Raw genomic sequence first — 14,399 nt, forward strand, 5'->3', positions numbered from 1 at the left:
GCTTAAAGGAAACTTAGGTCTGAACAACACACCAGTAATGCATTAATTTAACTAAACATTTTATTTAAACTTGTTCAGTTTGGTGGGTACCATTCTTTTAGTTAACCTGCTTTACAAGCTAATATAAATGAGAAATGTCTTGACACTGACTCCCTACTGTTAAACAACAGGTTACCTACACCAGCTTAATTAGGTCACACAACCACAGTTGCAGGTGAAAAGCAGGAGTGCTGACCTCCAAAGCTTACTTTATTTCACTAGACATGACTTCCTTCCCAGAGCTAACAGGATAATGCAAAGATCCTAATCTTCCAGTCTTTTCTGTTGACCCACTAGATGCCACCACCCCTCTGAGAACAAGAGATAAAACCCACAGGTTGTAACTTTACCTGAATATGATCTCTGGGCATGTCTACATGAGATGCTTTAATGCGCAGTGGACTGTTCTACTGAGCATTAGCACGTCATGACAAAACCGTTCACTTTTGCTACGCCACATTAGCGCATCTACTATACCTTTAGTACCTCATTAGAGGTACTAAACTTAATGTGCAACAGCAAAGGTGCATTAATGAACCCTCTGAGCTTTACTCTCTTAGAACTAGGACCAGATTCCAAGATCCGTAAACAACACATCAGTCACTCCTCCACTCAACCCTTAATTCAACGATCAGTCCTACCCATCATTTTGAGTACGGCTCCTTTGACCTCCTTGTTCCTCAGACTGTAGATAAGAGGATTCAGGAGGGCAGACACCACATTGTAAAAGAGGGAGAACGTTTTGTCCCGCTCAGGCGAGTAGCTGGAGGCTGGGCGCATGTACATGAACATGGCGGCACCATAGAAGAGGGTGACAACGGTGATGTGTGAGGTGCAGGTGGAGAAGGCTTTGATCTTCCCCTCAGCTGAGCTGATCCTCAAAATGGCTGCCAGGATGAATGCATAGGAGATCAGGATCAAAGAGAGTGGGGTCATGAGTAGTATCACACCCAGTACAAAATCTACCAGTTCATTGACCTGTATGTCTGCACAGGCCAGCTCCAAAATGGCGGGCACCTCACAAAAGAAGTGATTGATTTCATTTGGGCCACAGTAGGGCAGGTGCATGGTGAAGCCTGTGTGCATCATGGCAAAGAAGAAGCCACATGCCCAGGAACTTGTGGCCATCTTGACGCAGACTGACCTGTTCATGATGCTGGTATAGTGCAAAGGGTGGCAAATAGCCACATACCGGTCGTAGGCCATTACAGCATAAAGGATACACTCAGTTATCCCCAGAGAGAGGAAGATGTACATCTGCGCAACACAGCAGCCATAGGAAATGCTCTTCTTTGTGGAGAGGAGGTGGACCAACATCTGGGGTACAGTTGTGGTGGTGTAGCTGACATCTAGGAAGGAGAGGTTGGCCAGGAAGAAGTACATGGGTGTGTGGAGACGGGAGTCAGACCCGACAAGGGTGATGAGGAGGCTGTTCCCAAAGAGAGTCACCAGGTAGATGGTTAGGAAGAGCACAAAGAGCAGCAGCTGGGTCTTGGGCTGGCTGGAGAACCCCAGCAGGATGAACTCCGACACCAAGGAGCTGTTCCCCCGGGGAGATCCCTCATCGTGTGTCACCTGAGAATGAGAGGGAGTTGGGGGAGAGGCAGTAACGCTGGAAGAGATAAAACACAAAGCGTGGAGTTCTGTTACCCTTTGATACCTAAATGTCTCTTTGCTAGCTGTGTGAATGGCCTTTCCAATTGCCCCTCTACTCTGTATTGCTTGTGCAGTGTGGACACATATGTAAACGGAGAATGCACAGGAGGCTGAACAGGTATGTGGCTACACCCACATCCTGCCCCAGGTGTGTAGGTCATGAATTTGTAGCTGGATACAAATCTTGGCCAGGGAAGAGAGAAAAAGGGCCCTCCCACATTTGACCTCTAGTAGCACTTGCCCAAGAAGCAGGGGATGCAGTGTCTAGGCCCTATTCATGCAGGCAAGTTTTGAAACTGCATTTCTCTGACTTCCCAGCACAGTGTGCTCTGAGCCATACCACAAGTTATGCAGAACCTAGTTACTTCTCCTGGGTTACTCTTGAAGCTGGCCTCCTGAACTGCTGAGAGAGATGTGGGGCCATAGGGAAAGCAGCAAGCCAGATGGTATGGCTCAGTGAGATGGCATTTCTCCTAGATGCGAGCAGCCTCAATGTTGTGGCATGGATGCTTGCTTTCGATGAAGTGGAATGGACGTTTTCCACTGCTTTCCATCCATTTTTTCCAGTGACTATTAAGTTACAAAAGGCAGTGGCTCAAATTAAAGACAAGGGATGGAAAGGGGACTGGGCGATGTGTTGTGCTGTGCTGTGGTTGGTAGAGCACTGGGCTGGGATACTGAAGAATGGCCAGTTCAGACCTCCTCTGATGGATGGGGTATAGAGCACAGGTCCCCAAGCTACTGGGCACATACATTGACTGCTTAGCTCTTGGAGCTGACTGGGCTTCTTTCTGTGTTTGCAGGGGGTGGGCTTTTACCACTCTCTGCACACAGGTAGCTGTGTAGCTGCCTGGCCAGTGCATGGCCAACTTAACATGCTCAGTTCACATGCATACGCTTGCATGTTCATGCTGCAGAATTGCATGCTGTGCCTAAGTGCCAGAAAGGCCACTTATATTGCTGGGTATGTGCCATTTAAGCATGCAAACTGTAACAGATTTACACCAAAAGAGGCAACAGCCTCTATCCAGGTCGACACTGTTATGGCCCTTTACAAGCACCTGTGTAGGTCTTACTCAACAGCGAGTCTTAGCTTCACAGGACCCCATTAAGAGCAGGAGGTCCTCTCTCCATTTCACTGGCAGGGAACTGAGGCACAAGGTGGATGAAGTGATTTGTCCGAGGATCACACTGCCTTCAAGGCTATTCTTCCTTTTACCACCTAAGATCAGGACTCCAATATGTCAAGTGAAAAACGCACACGTAAGAGCGTTTGCCCCTTTTCCAAGGGGCTTGTTGTTTCGACTGACAAGACTGCAAGGGGAAAGAGAGGCAGCGACTCAATCAAATATATACATCAGGTCACTGGTTGAGCTGGGTTCTGGTCCCAGCTCTTCCAAGTCCCGCCTTCATTGCCCCTCCGCCAAAACATGCTGCATTCATCACTTGCAAATTCAGATTGTGGGGCTGGATCTAGATGTGAATTATTCTATGAGTTTGGAAGTTAGCAGGTCCAAGGCTCTTACTCACTCCCTGCACTGCTTAGATAATATGATGGATGCTAAGACTGGTGGTCACACATGTTGACATAAAGATATATTGACCATAAAACAGAGAGAGAATGGCAGACAAAAAAGTCCACCATGGTCATCCATGCCTTCTTTGCAGACTAAATTTCAAGGTATAATTAAGAACCTTGAGGCTATCTGTGCAGCATTTTTTTTGTAGAGTGATCTGAGAAATTATTTGTGACAAATTTATTTAATTTTTAATGTTCTCCCTTTTTTGCTTTTTCCTCAGAAGCTGAAACTCAGACTCCAGTTCCCTTTTTATATTACCCCCCCCACACAAACAACCTCCAAGTCCCACTTCTGACTCTTTTTGGTTTCTCTTTTCATATTAACATTCAGACCCAACACCTGTCAGTTCAGCATTTTCTTAACATCAAATTTGGTTATAAAAATCACTTACCTTCATTCTATTCCTCCATGTGAAAGAACAGGATATTGCTTTCAGTCCCAAAATGTATGACCTAGATCTATTTGTCAAAGGCCCTTGTACATTAATCCTTTAGGAAAAGTGTCATATCATTGTCATGTATTTCTAAGACACCAAGCAGGGGAAAAAAATCTATCAATGCACACACAAGTAATCTAAATTTGATGGAAAGGAGTTACTACCTGCACTATTCTAGGGAATATTAATTTAATTTGTTATATTTTTTTCAGTTTTTCAGCTAAATCAGATTACCAAAAAAAAAAAAAAAGTGGGATGCTCGCTAAGTACAGGTTTGGCCGTGTGTGTGTAACTTGTTGTTATAATTGTAAACCGATTCTGGATTATTTGAACTATTTGCTGCTCATCCAGTGCTGTGAATGCAATCAAAGTACTAACTAAAAAAAGTGAAATGTGGTGCCCATAAGTAACTGCTGCAAGTGAGAAAAATATTCATGTAATAAAGTAAGGGGAAGCAACCTATGGAAAGAATAGGGGTTTGCAGTGATGCACTCCCTTTCCATTGCTCCTTGTGTAAGTTGAAAATATCCCTGAGACCCAATCACAAAAAGGTTTTAGTGATTTCATAATTGCCTTTCAGTTCCCAAAGTAATTTTTTTGGTAATGAACTCACCTTATTTATTAGGGCTCTCTGGGTTTCTATTCCCCAGCTAACCAATATAGAAAGTTGCTTCCAGAGCTCTTCTGCAAACAACCTTACAGCACCATTAAGTTTTTACTTTCACGATTCCCCCATGATTCCCCGCACCCCACCTCAGAAAGGATGTGGACAAATTGGAGAGCACCTAGCAGAGGGCAGTGAAAATAATTAGGGGGGCACATGACTTCTAAGGAGGGGCTGAGGGAACTGGGCTTATTTAGCATGGAGAAGAGACACTTCTTCTCCATGCTAAATAAGCATCCCCCTCGGGCCCCGGGAGAGACACGCCTGGGCCAGGGGTTAGCGAGGAGTTAGTTAGGGTACTTCTGGAGAGGCTGGACGTGTTCAAGTCCGCTGGTCCGGACGATCTTCACCCTAGGGTTCTACAGGAACTGGCCGAGGTCATTGCGGGACCCCTGGCGCGGCTCTATGAGCACTCGTGGTGCTCTGGTGAGGTGCCGGAGGACTGGAAGAGGGCCAATGTAGTCCCTATCTTCAAAAAGGGAAAAAAAGAGGACCCGGGAAATTACAGGCCAGTTAGTCTTACCTCAATCCCGGGTAAGTTCTTTGAAAAAATTATCCTGGCACACATCCAGGAGGGCCTTGCGGGGGAATGCATGCTCAGGGGCAACCAACATGGGTTCATCAGTGGCAGGTCTTGTCAGACCAACCTGGTGGCCTTTTACGATCAGGTCACCAAATCATTAGACGCAGGGGTTGCTGTGGATGTAGTCTTTCTGGACTTCCGGAAGGCTTTCGACACTGTCTCTCACCCTGTCCTCATCAAAAAGCTGGGAGACTGTGGTGTCGATGCCCACACAGTCAAATGGGTTGCCAACTGGTTGGAGGGCCGCGCCCAGAGGGTGGTAGTGGATGGGTTCTTCTCGACCTGGAAGGATGTGGGCAGTGGGGTTCCGCAGGGCTCGGTCCTCGGGCCCGCACTGTTCAACATCTTCATCAGTGACTTGGATGACGGGGTAGAAAGCACCCTGTTCAAGTTTGCTGATGACACTAAGATGTGGGGGGATGTGGGTGCACTAGAAGGGTGCAATAGGCTACAAGCTGACCTTGACAGGTTGCAACGGTGGGCGGATGAGAATAGGATGGGGTTTAACACTGATAAGTGCAAGGTGTTGCACATGGGGAGGAAGAACAGGCACCACACTTACAGGTTGGGGAACTCCCCTCTTGCCAGCACGGAGACAGAAAAGGATCTTGGAGTCGTCATTGACTCCACGATGAACATGGGCCGGCAGTGTGGGGAGGCAGTCAAGAAGGCCAACCGTACCCTGTCATGCATCCACAGATGCATCTCGAGCAGGTCCAGGGAGGTGATCCTCCCCCTCTATGCGGCACTGGTCAGGCCGCAGCTGGAGTACTGCGTCCAGTTCTGGGCGCCGCACTTCAAGAGGGACGTGGACGATATGGAAAGAGTCCAGAGGAGGGCCACTCGTATGATCAGGGGTCAGCAGGGCAGGCCTTATGAGGAGAGGCTACGGGCCCTGAACCTGTTTAGCCTCCACAAGAGAAGGTTAAGGGGGGACCTTGTGGCCTGCTACAAACTGGTCAGGGGGGATCAGCAGGTATTGGGGGAGTCCCTGTTCCCCCGTGCGCTGCCAGGAGTGACCAGGAATAACGGTCACAAGCTGGCGGAGGGTAAGTTTAGATTAGATATTAGGAGGTGCTACTTCACAGTCAGGGCGGCTAGGGCCTGGAACCGGCTTCCAGGGGAAGTGGTGCAGGCTCCTAGCCTGGGGATTTTTAAAAGGAAGTTAGATGAGCACCTTGCCGGGGTCATCTGACCCCGGTGCTCTTTCCTGCCAAGGCAGGGGGTCGGACTAGATGATCTACCTAGGTCCCTTCCGACTCTAGCTACTATGAAACTATGAAACTAAGACTGAGGGGGGAATTAATTAATAGTAGCCTTCAACTCCTTGAAAGCTGGTTACAAAGAAGATGGAGCTAGACTAGACTGGGTCTAATTCTCTCGTGGTGGCAGATGACAGAACAAGGAGAATGGTTTCAAGTGGCAGCAAAGGATGTTTAGGTTAGATACTAGGAAAATAACTTTCTCATGAGGAGGATAGTGAAGCACTGGAGCAGATTACCCAGCGAGGCAGTGGGATCTCCATATTCAGGGTTTTTTAAGACCCAACTAGACAAAGCCTTGGCTGGAATGATATCGTTGGAGATGGTCCTGCTTTGAATAGGGGGTTCCAGAAGTACCTTCCAACCCTAATTTTCTATGAATCTATTCTTCTTTTGTATGGCTCATGTAGATACAGAACAGCAATTATACTTTTACGTTTAGGTGACTGAGCCAGACAATTGTCAGGTGAAGTAGAGTGTATCTCTACGATACCGCCTTCATATTTATGGATTGGGCATTGAGCTGTTACATGTCCCATGGTCTGTTCTGGGTGACCACAGTTGCACGCTGGAGAGTTTTTAATTTTCCATTTGTGCACCAGGTATCTGCATCTCCCATGGTTTGTGTAGATATGGTTTAGAGTTGCCCATGAGTGTCAAGAGAGATCAAAGCCAGGGACCTTCTGCACTGGATCTATCCCAAGATGCTTATTTGGGACGTCCTGTGAACTCCATTTGGTTTTTCAAGCTTCATCAGGATTGAAGTCATACAGTTGAAGTCCCTATGACGCTGCAATGGGTCTTATACCAGGCAAGAAGAGTAAGACATGGTTGTTCTAAACTAAAAGCATGTTTACTGAACCCTAGCAGATACACTTCTAATTCAACCTGATGTAGCAGTAGCAATTTAAACATTTTAGCTTTGTAGCTAGGCAAAGCAGATGCTTGCCACCCCTAAAAGTGGCAAACAACTTCACTGGTTGATTAGGCCATGAAATCTTGTCCGGGGCTCTTGGCTCCCACGTCTGATATCAAGACAGGATCTTGGATCAGTGACAAGATCTCTCCAGGCTTTCTTCAGGAGTGTTCAGAAAGGTATACTCTCTCTCCGCTCTTTCTATACCATATAGCTTGCATTTCTTAATGCATAAGATTAAGCCGTCCATCTAATGTCTATTAATAGTCTTGCTTCTGTTTGCCACATATGGTTACCTTTAACTGGAAGTTTCCATTCTGAGGTCATTTTTTCATTCTTAGGTGGGGGCAGGTTTTGCTCTGACTGTTCCTCTTTTGCCCAGGTTATATTTATTCAATTTAGTTAGCCAACTTCCTGATTTGTTTTAATTGAGGGACAGTATTTTTCCAGCTGCTCCTTTCATTGGGTGCAGGTCTTGACCACAATTCAAGCTAAGCATGCAGCTTGAGCTGAGCACAAAGGGCAAACCCAGGTCTGAAGGCCTCTGGGTCCCAACACTCAGCACTTATGAAAACTACTGCTCCATTCACGTCTTTCAGACTGAGCGCAGATAACATTTTTGCCAGTGTAGCTACATTGGCTGGGGATGCTAAATGATCATAGGTGTAATCCCTGGTGAGGACACAGGGATACTTCCAGAAGAGGACTTTTATCAGCTTTTACTTAAGCTTTTACTTAAGTTGTCCAGGGACATTGCGAAGACACCCTGATAATAAAGCCTCTTCTGTCAGTATATGCTCTGTTTCATAGTTTCATAGTTGGTAGGGTCAGAAGGCACCTGAGCAGATCATCAAGTCCAACCCCCTGCCATGGCAGGAAACAGTACTGGGGTCAAACGACCCCAGCAAGGTGTTCATCTAGCCTCCTCTTAAAGACCCCCAAAGTGGGAGCAAGCTCCACTTCCCTTGGAAGTTGGTTCCAGATCCTAGCCTCCCTGACTGTGAAGTCACGCCTCCTGATGTCTAGTCTAAACCTACTCTCAGTCAACTTATGGCCTCTATTCCTTGTTACTCCTGGTAGTGCTTGGGGGAACAGGGACTTTCCCATTGCCTGCTAGTCTCTTTTGGCCAGTTTATAGATAGCCACCAGATCCCCTCTTAGCCTTCTCTTGTAAGGGCTGAACAGGTTCAGGTCCCGTAGCCTCTCCTCATAGGGCCTGCCCTGCTGCCCCCTGAGTATGTGAGTGGCCTCCTCTGGACCCTCTCCATGTTGTCCACATCCCTCCTGAAGTGTGGCACCCAGAACTGGACGCAGTACTCCAGCTGTGGCCTGACCAGTGCCGCGTAGAGGGGGAGGATCACCTCCTTGGACCGGCTTGAGATGCATCTGTGGATTCACAACAAGGTGCGGCTGGCCTTCCTGACTGCATCCCCACACTGCCGGCCCATGTTCATCTTGGAGTTGATGATGACCCCAAGATCCTTTTCTGCCTCTGTCCTGATGAGAAGGGAGTTCCCCAGCCTGTAGGTATGCTGCTGGATCTTCCTCCCCAGGTGCAGCACCTTGCACTTGTTGGTATTGAATCCCATCCTATTCTCATCTGCCCACCCCTGTAACCTGTCCAGATCCATTTGCGGCCTGTCTCTCCCTTCTAGCATGCCCACTTCTCCCCACATCTTAGTGTCATCTGCAAATTTGAACAGGGTGCTTTTCACCCCCTCGTCTAAGTTACTGATGAAGATGTTGAACAGTGTAGGCCCAAGGACCGAGCCCTGGGGGACCCCACTGCCCACATCCCTCCAGGTTGAAAATGACCCGTCCACCACCACTCACTGGCAGCCGTCCAGCCAGTTGGTGACCCAATTGACTGTGTAGGTGTCGACATCACAGTTCCCCAGTTTCTTAATGAGAACGGGTTGAGAGACAGTGTCAAAAGCCTTCCCAAAGTCCAGGAAGACTACGTCCACTGCTACCCCTGCGTCTAATGATTTGGTGACCTGGTCATAGGGGGCCACCAGGTTGGTCTGAGAGGACCTGCCTCTCATGAACCCGTGTTGGTTTCTCCTAAGCATAACCTCCCCTGCTGGCCCCTCATGGACATGCGCCAGAATAATTCTCTCAAAAAGCTTACCCAGGATTGAGGTAAGACTAACTGGCCTATAGTTCCCCAGGTCCTCCTTCCTCCCTTTTTTGAAGATGGGAACCACATTGGCCCTCTTCCAGTCCTCTGGCACCACTCCAGAGCACCACGAGTGCTCGTAAAGCCATGCCAGGGTCCCGTGATTACCTCAGCCAATTCCCTCAGCACCCTGGGGTGGAGATCGTCCGGACCAGCTGATTTGAATACATCCCATCCCTCCAGACGTTCCCTGACTAGATCCTCCCTGACCCTTGGCCTAGGAGCGCCTCCCCTGGGGCCTGAGGGGGGCCCAGAGGGTGGGCTGATCTGGTTGCTGCTCAGGAAAATGGAGGCAAAGAAGTTGTTAAATAGGTTAGCTTTGTCATCTGGTTTGACAACCAAATTTCCGAGCGTGTCTTGCAGGGGACCTACATTACCCGGAACCTTCTTTTTGCCCCCTGTGTATTTAAAAAAGGACTTATTGTTGTCCTTAATCTGGGAAGCTCGTCCCAGTCCCATCTCTGACTTGGCCTTCCTGGCCGCCCCCCTGCATTCCCGAGCAACCGCAGTATAGTCCTCCCTGGGGATGGCCCCTCCCTGCCATTGGCTGTACGCCTCCCTTTTAGCTAGGAGACGTTCCTGGATGCTTTTGGTGAGCCATGGGGGCTTTTGTGCCCTCCTCCTACCTTTGATCCATGTTGGGATTACCTCCCGTTGGGCTTGGAGGATTGTCTCCTTAAGGAGCAACCACTGTTCTTGGACAACTGGCCCCCCCTCCCCTCTGGGACCTCAGTGCTTCTCCAACTATTCTGCTTAGCTTCCCACCCCTGGTTTTTGTGGCTGCCCCCAAAGAGGGAGTTGTGGGGGGCATGTAAGCTCTCCCTGAAACACTCCGTCATTCATCCTGGGCAATTGGATAGCTTTATAATAGGAGCAAACTTCTGCATAGACACAAGACAGTGAATGAAATTCAGTGGTGCCCATGTACAAAGTTAGACCACTTTTACTGAATGTTTAACCAGAGTACAGTAGTGCAACTTTCTGCATTTCTCTGTTTTGTATTTGTTCAGACATAAGTCCTCAGAACTGGAGCAGAGTGGTACATAGTTTGTTTGGGGCTCTTGAAGGGAGCTCTTGAAGGGAAATTCATTAATGGAGCTGAACTTCATGAGTAGAGAAATGTCCATAAATATATTTGAATGGATGACATTTGCCATCAAGACAGCACAAAGTAAAGGAAAATAGAAGAAAAACTCAAATATTTAGTAAACCAGGAAATGTGAATTTCAAGTTGTGTTTTCTCAAAAAGGGCATGTATACTCCCATATGACTGCTGCAGTAGAAACAGCAGCAGGCTAACTCCTCCACTTTGCACAATATAAAAATGAGACATGACAGAAAATTGGTTTCCTATATATTTAATCCCAATTTTGGTTGTACTGCATAATCAGGGCATTGGTCTTTGTTAATTTTTCAGATGCCTTCTCCAACTTCATGATGTGTCTGTAAAAGCCAGGTATATGGAGGTATTAGTTTTTTAGTAGATGACACTTTAAATCAGGGATGTCAGACATACAGCTCTTGGGCTGGGTCTGGTCTACAACACTGCTCTATCCGGCCTGTGCAGATACAGGTAAGTTGCTGGAAGTTGTGGCAGGGGCCTGGCTCAAGGAGAATGGCCTGCCACAGAATCCGGAGCCCTTGGGCCCTGGTGGACATAAACCTGCTCTGTCCACCCTTCTCTTGCATGGCAGTGACTTGCCACTAGAGGCTTGGTGAGCAGGGGCAAGACTAGGAGCAGGACCTGATCGCCAGTCCCACTGGGCAGAGAGCAGGCCCACCTCCATGTCAGTTGCAGTGAGACCAGAGAGACCTGGAGAACAGGATGATGACCTTTTCAAAATGGACAGATGGGACACACGGCTGCCTCCTCCACTCCCCACCACATCCACCCCGGTCATAGGGCCAAAGTGAGCTGGACAGAACCCGTGTGGGACGGGGGTAGATGTGGGCTGCCTGCTGTTGGCTTGGGACTCCTTGCCCTGCTATTCTCTCACTGGGAGTCCTGTGCCAACCATAATGTTATGGTGAGGCACACTCTGCCCATCCAGGAGCAGTGTGGGCAGTTTTTATGCAGAGTTGTACCCCCTGCTGCTTCCAGGTGGGAAGGGGGAATCTCACTGTGACACCACAGCTGGCTCAGGGCCCCCAGCTGGAGCAGGCAGCTAACATCTTTCCCTGTCTTGCACACAAATCTGGAGTGCATGTACCCTCTCCAGAAGTGTGTGCATCAGCAGGGAACCAGCCTTCCTGCTGCCTTCCGGATGAGCTGCCCATGGCTTTTTCTTACTCCCTGGCTGGCCCTACAGCCATGCATTCCTGCCCAGGCCCTGGGCCCCATGCACCACCACATTGGTGCTCCCACAGCCACTGGTCTACACCATCCCTCGCCATGGGAACCTCAGTTTGCACCCCATCTTCCCCACTTCACCTCCCCTAGACTTACCTGCAAGGAGCTGCTCTCCACCATTTCCTGGCTGTATTCCCAGCCACATGCATGTGTGCACATAGCTCCCCCTGTGTCATGCTCCCCCAGCCCCAAGCAGCGCTGTGCAGGATGGAAATCTGTCAGGTGCAAGAGGAACTTGCTGTTTCCTGCATTATTATGCAGTGAATAGAAAACTTGGACAAATGTCATCCCAAAGTCATTCAGCCTGGGACCGGGACTTGATGTTCACATTTCAGGACTGTCCCACCCTGGCAACTAGCATCTATCAGCAGTTTGGCAGCAGTGAGTCCACTTACTCCTGCCTCACTGATTACCACCGTCTTTGAATCACACTGTTGCCCCAGCCAAACTTTGGCAATATTGAACATTTTTTCATAATTAGGCTCAATGACACATTTTTTTTCAATGCATTCACTTTGTCACAGTCAGAACCAAGGCTTGGTACTACCGCAAGGATCCAGAGCTGAAGAAGCACTAGAGACAACAGAAGGCATACAGAGTTTGACAAACACATTCATTGTGAGTCTGGAGTAGAATTGGACACAGTTGAGTAATAGGTTAAGATTATGATCAGCATGGGTGACTGATGCTGCCTTAGTTAGGGGGGCATGTGCCCCCCTGTGACCAGTCCCATGATGGCTGATCTCTGTGATTGCTGCAGCCACTTCTGGGAGTGGCTGTGGCTGCTTCTGGGACCAAGCGCTGGGCGATCGCTGCAGCCGCTCCCAGAAGTGGCTGCAGCCGCTCCCAGAAGTGGCTGCAGCAGTTGCAATGATCGACTGGCACTTGCAGGGAGGTACTGGTGCTCCTGCCTGCCCCCCCGCCTATCGCCCAAGTGGTGAGTGTGGCCAGTCAGGGGGTGCACTGGCACTTTTAGGGGATGCATGTGCATCCCAGTACACTCCCTATGTATCACCACTGATGCTCAGACTCTATGAGCATGTAACTTATGAAGCAGAATTAACGTTTGGGTCCTTTTGCCATTCTTACAATCATTTAAAATGTTAGATATCACACAACCCCTTCCTAGCACAGGGGACAGGTGGATGAAACTGTCCTCTTTCCCAGATATACATATTTCTATGGATCCATCAGGGTCTGAGGATTTAGTGGCCAATCATCCTTTGAGGAAGCAATGCACAAGGCATTCATATACAGTTGGCAAAGTAGTTTGGAGTGCAGGCTACTCTGAGAGTGAGAAAGAGAGCCTGAGTCTACCTCAGGCAAAACTGTAAAGTTTTAGTTTCTGCTTTTCCTCTTCATCCCTCCAGATGCACTTTTTGTTTTGTGGCACATTGCCTTGTTGCTCCCTCTTCCACTGACTGCATAGGAGCCCAGGATCTTGTTGGACTTGAAAACAGATGCATCACATACAAAAGGTGCTTCAACAGTTTCCAAACCCTTTAGGGCTTCTGAAGTTCAACTTAAGACTGGGAATTCCATGGAGACGTACACGGTTTTGTGTGTAGCCATACCTTCAGCCACTAGCCTGGGAACCATCCCAGGAATAGCAGATGTAAGGCAACCTAGGATCTAACCAAGCCTCTAAACTCTGTTGCAAATGATGGATCACCTCAATCAACTTTGGGTACAGAGAAAAGCCTGACTTTGTGAGTGCTTCCCCCCCCCTTGCCAATATGATTTCTCTTGTATCTGAAATGAGCTTGAGCCATCTAATCCTCAGTTGTTCCCTAACAAAGATAGAATGAAGCCATGGTGGTCATTTTTGATCAATGCTTCTTTATGTCCTTTCCATCAGGAGTGGCTGTGTGGGAAACCACGTGCATGGCGCTCTCCACATGTTAAGGCTTTGGGGAACAACTCCACCATCAGCTGCAAACTCCAGTGATATGTAGGGCCGACAGATCTTGTATATCTCCCTGGAGATGGGAGATGTGATGAGATATGGTGTGTTTCTTTCCCCACCCATCCTTTGAATTACCAAGTTGGCTGAGACACAGAGCTGTTTGGAATAGGAGCTGCCTATCTAGGTCCAACATCTGCTATGATGAGGTCTTGATCTTTGTTAGTAAAAGATGATTCACCTTTAATTATTTTCACACTTAGAGCTAGGACCTGAAGTTGAGTTCCTCCGGTTGCCTGTGGTGGAATTAAATCTCTTGAGATTGACTTCTGCTGTGTGTTAACAAGCATGGAAATGAATCCCCCCAAAATATTCTAGTGCTGGAGGATATTCAAAAATGCCCTGGTGTGAATACCTGTCCCCAGGCCACTCATTTGTTTCTATTCTTAGTGTATTTCATAGATTTCATAAATTTCATAGACCTAGGGCTGGAAGGGACCTGGAAAGTTCATTGAGTCCAGCCCCCTACCCAAAGGGCAGGAAGTCAGCTGGGGTCATAGGATCCCAGCAAGATAAGCATCCAATTTGCTCTTGAAGGTGTTCAATGTAGGTGCTTGAACCACCTTCCTTATGTCCTGCCTGAAAAGGTCTTGCAGTAGTTTATGACCCTTCAACCTCATCATCCCTTGAGGTGCTCTGGTGAACAAACGTTCCCCCAGATCCTGGTGGTCACCCCTGATAAACTTATAGGTGGCCATCAGATCACCCCTGAGCCTACGCTTTTCCAGGCTAAATAGCTCCATGGCTCTCAGCCTGTTATCATAAGGTCTG

At 48.3% G+C, this 14,399-nt stretch overlaps 1 protein-coding gene across 2 annotated transcripts; it reads right to left on the reverse strand.

The window, feature by feature from the left end:
* Nucleotides 1-663: 663 nt before the first annotated feature.
* On the reverse strand, nucleotides 664-1,997 carry LOC149852580 (olfactory receptor 2B2-like). 2 transcript variants are annotated; one of them, XM_090030131.1, is made up of 2 exons: nucleotides 1,981-1,997; nucleotides 664-1,579 (listed from the first exon to the last, which is right to left on the reverse strand). In XM_090030131.1, the coding sequence occupies exons 1-2, from the start codon at nucleotides 1,995-1,997 to the stop codon at nucleotides 664-666; spliced, it is 933 nt and encodes a 310-aa protein (XP_089886257.1). The 2 variants fall into 2 exon arrangements, with proteins under 2 accessions (XP_089886257.1, XP_089886258.1); XM_090030132.1 differs by lacking the exon at nucleotides 1,981-1,997 and having other exon boundaries at nucleotides 664-1,584.
* Nucleotides 1,998-14,399: the final 12,402 nt, after the last annotated feature.

The sequence above is a fragment of the Crocodylus siamensis genome, chromosome 15 (assembly GCF_052110815.1).
Source record: "Crocodylus siamensis isolate JL-2025a chromosome 15, ASM5211081v1, whole genome shotgun sequence".
Taxonomy (NCBI): Eukaryota; Metazoa; Chordata; order Crocodylia; family Crocodylidae; genus Crocodylus; species Crocodylus siamensis.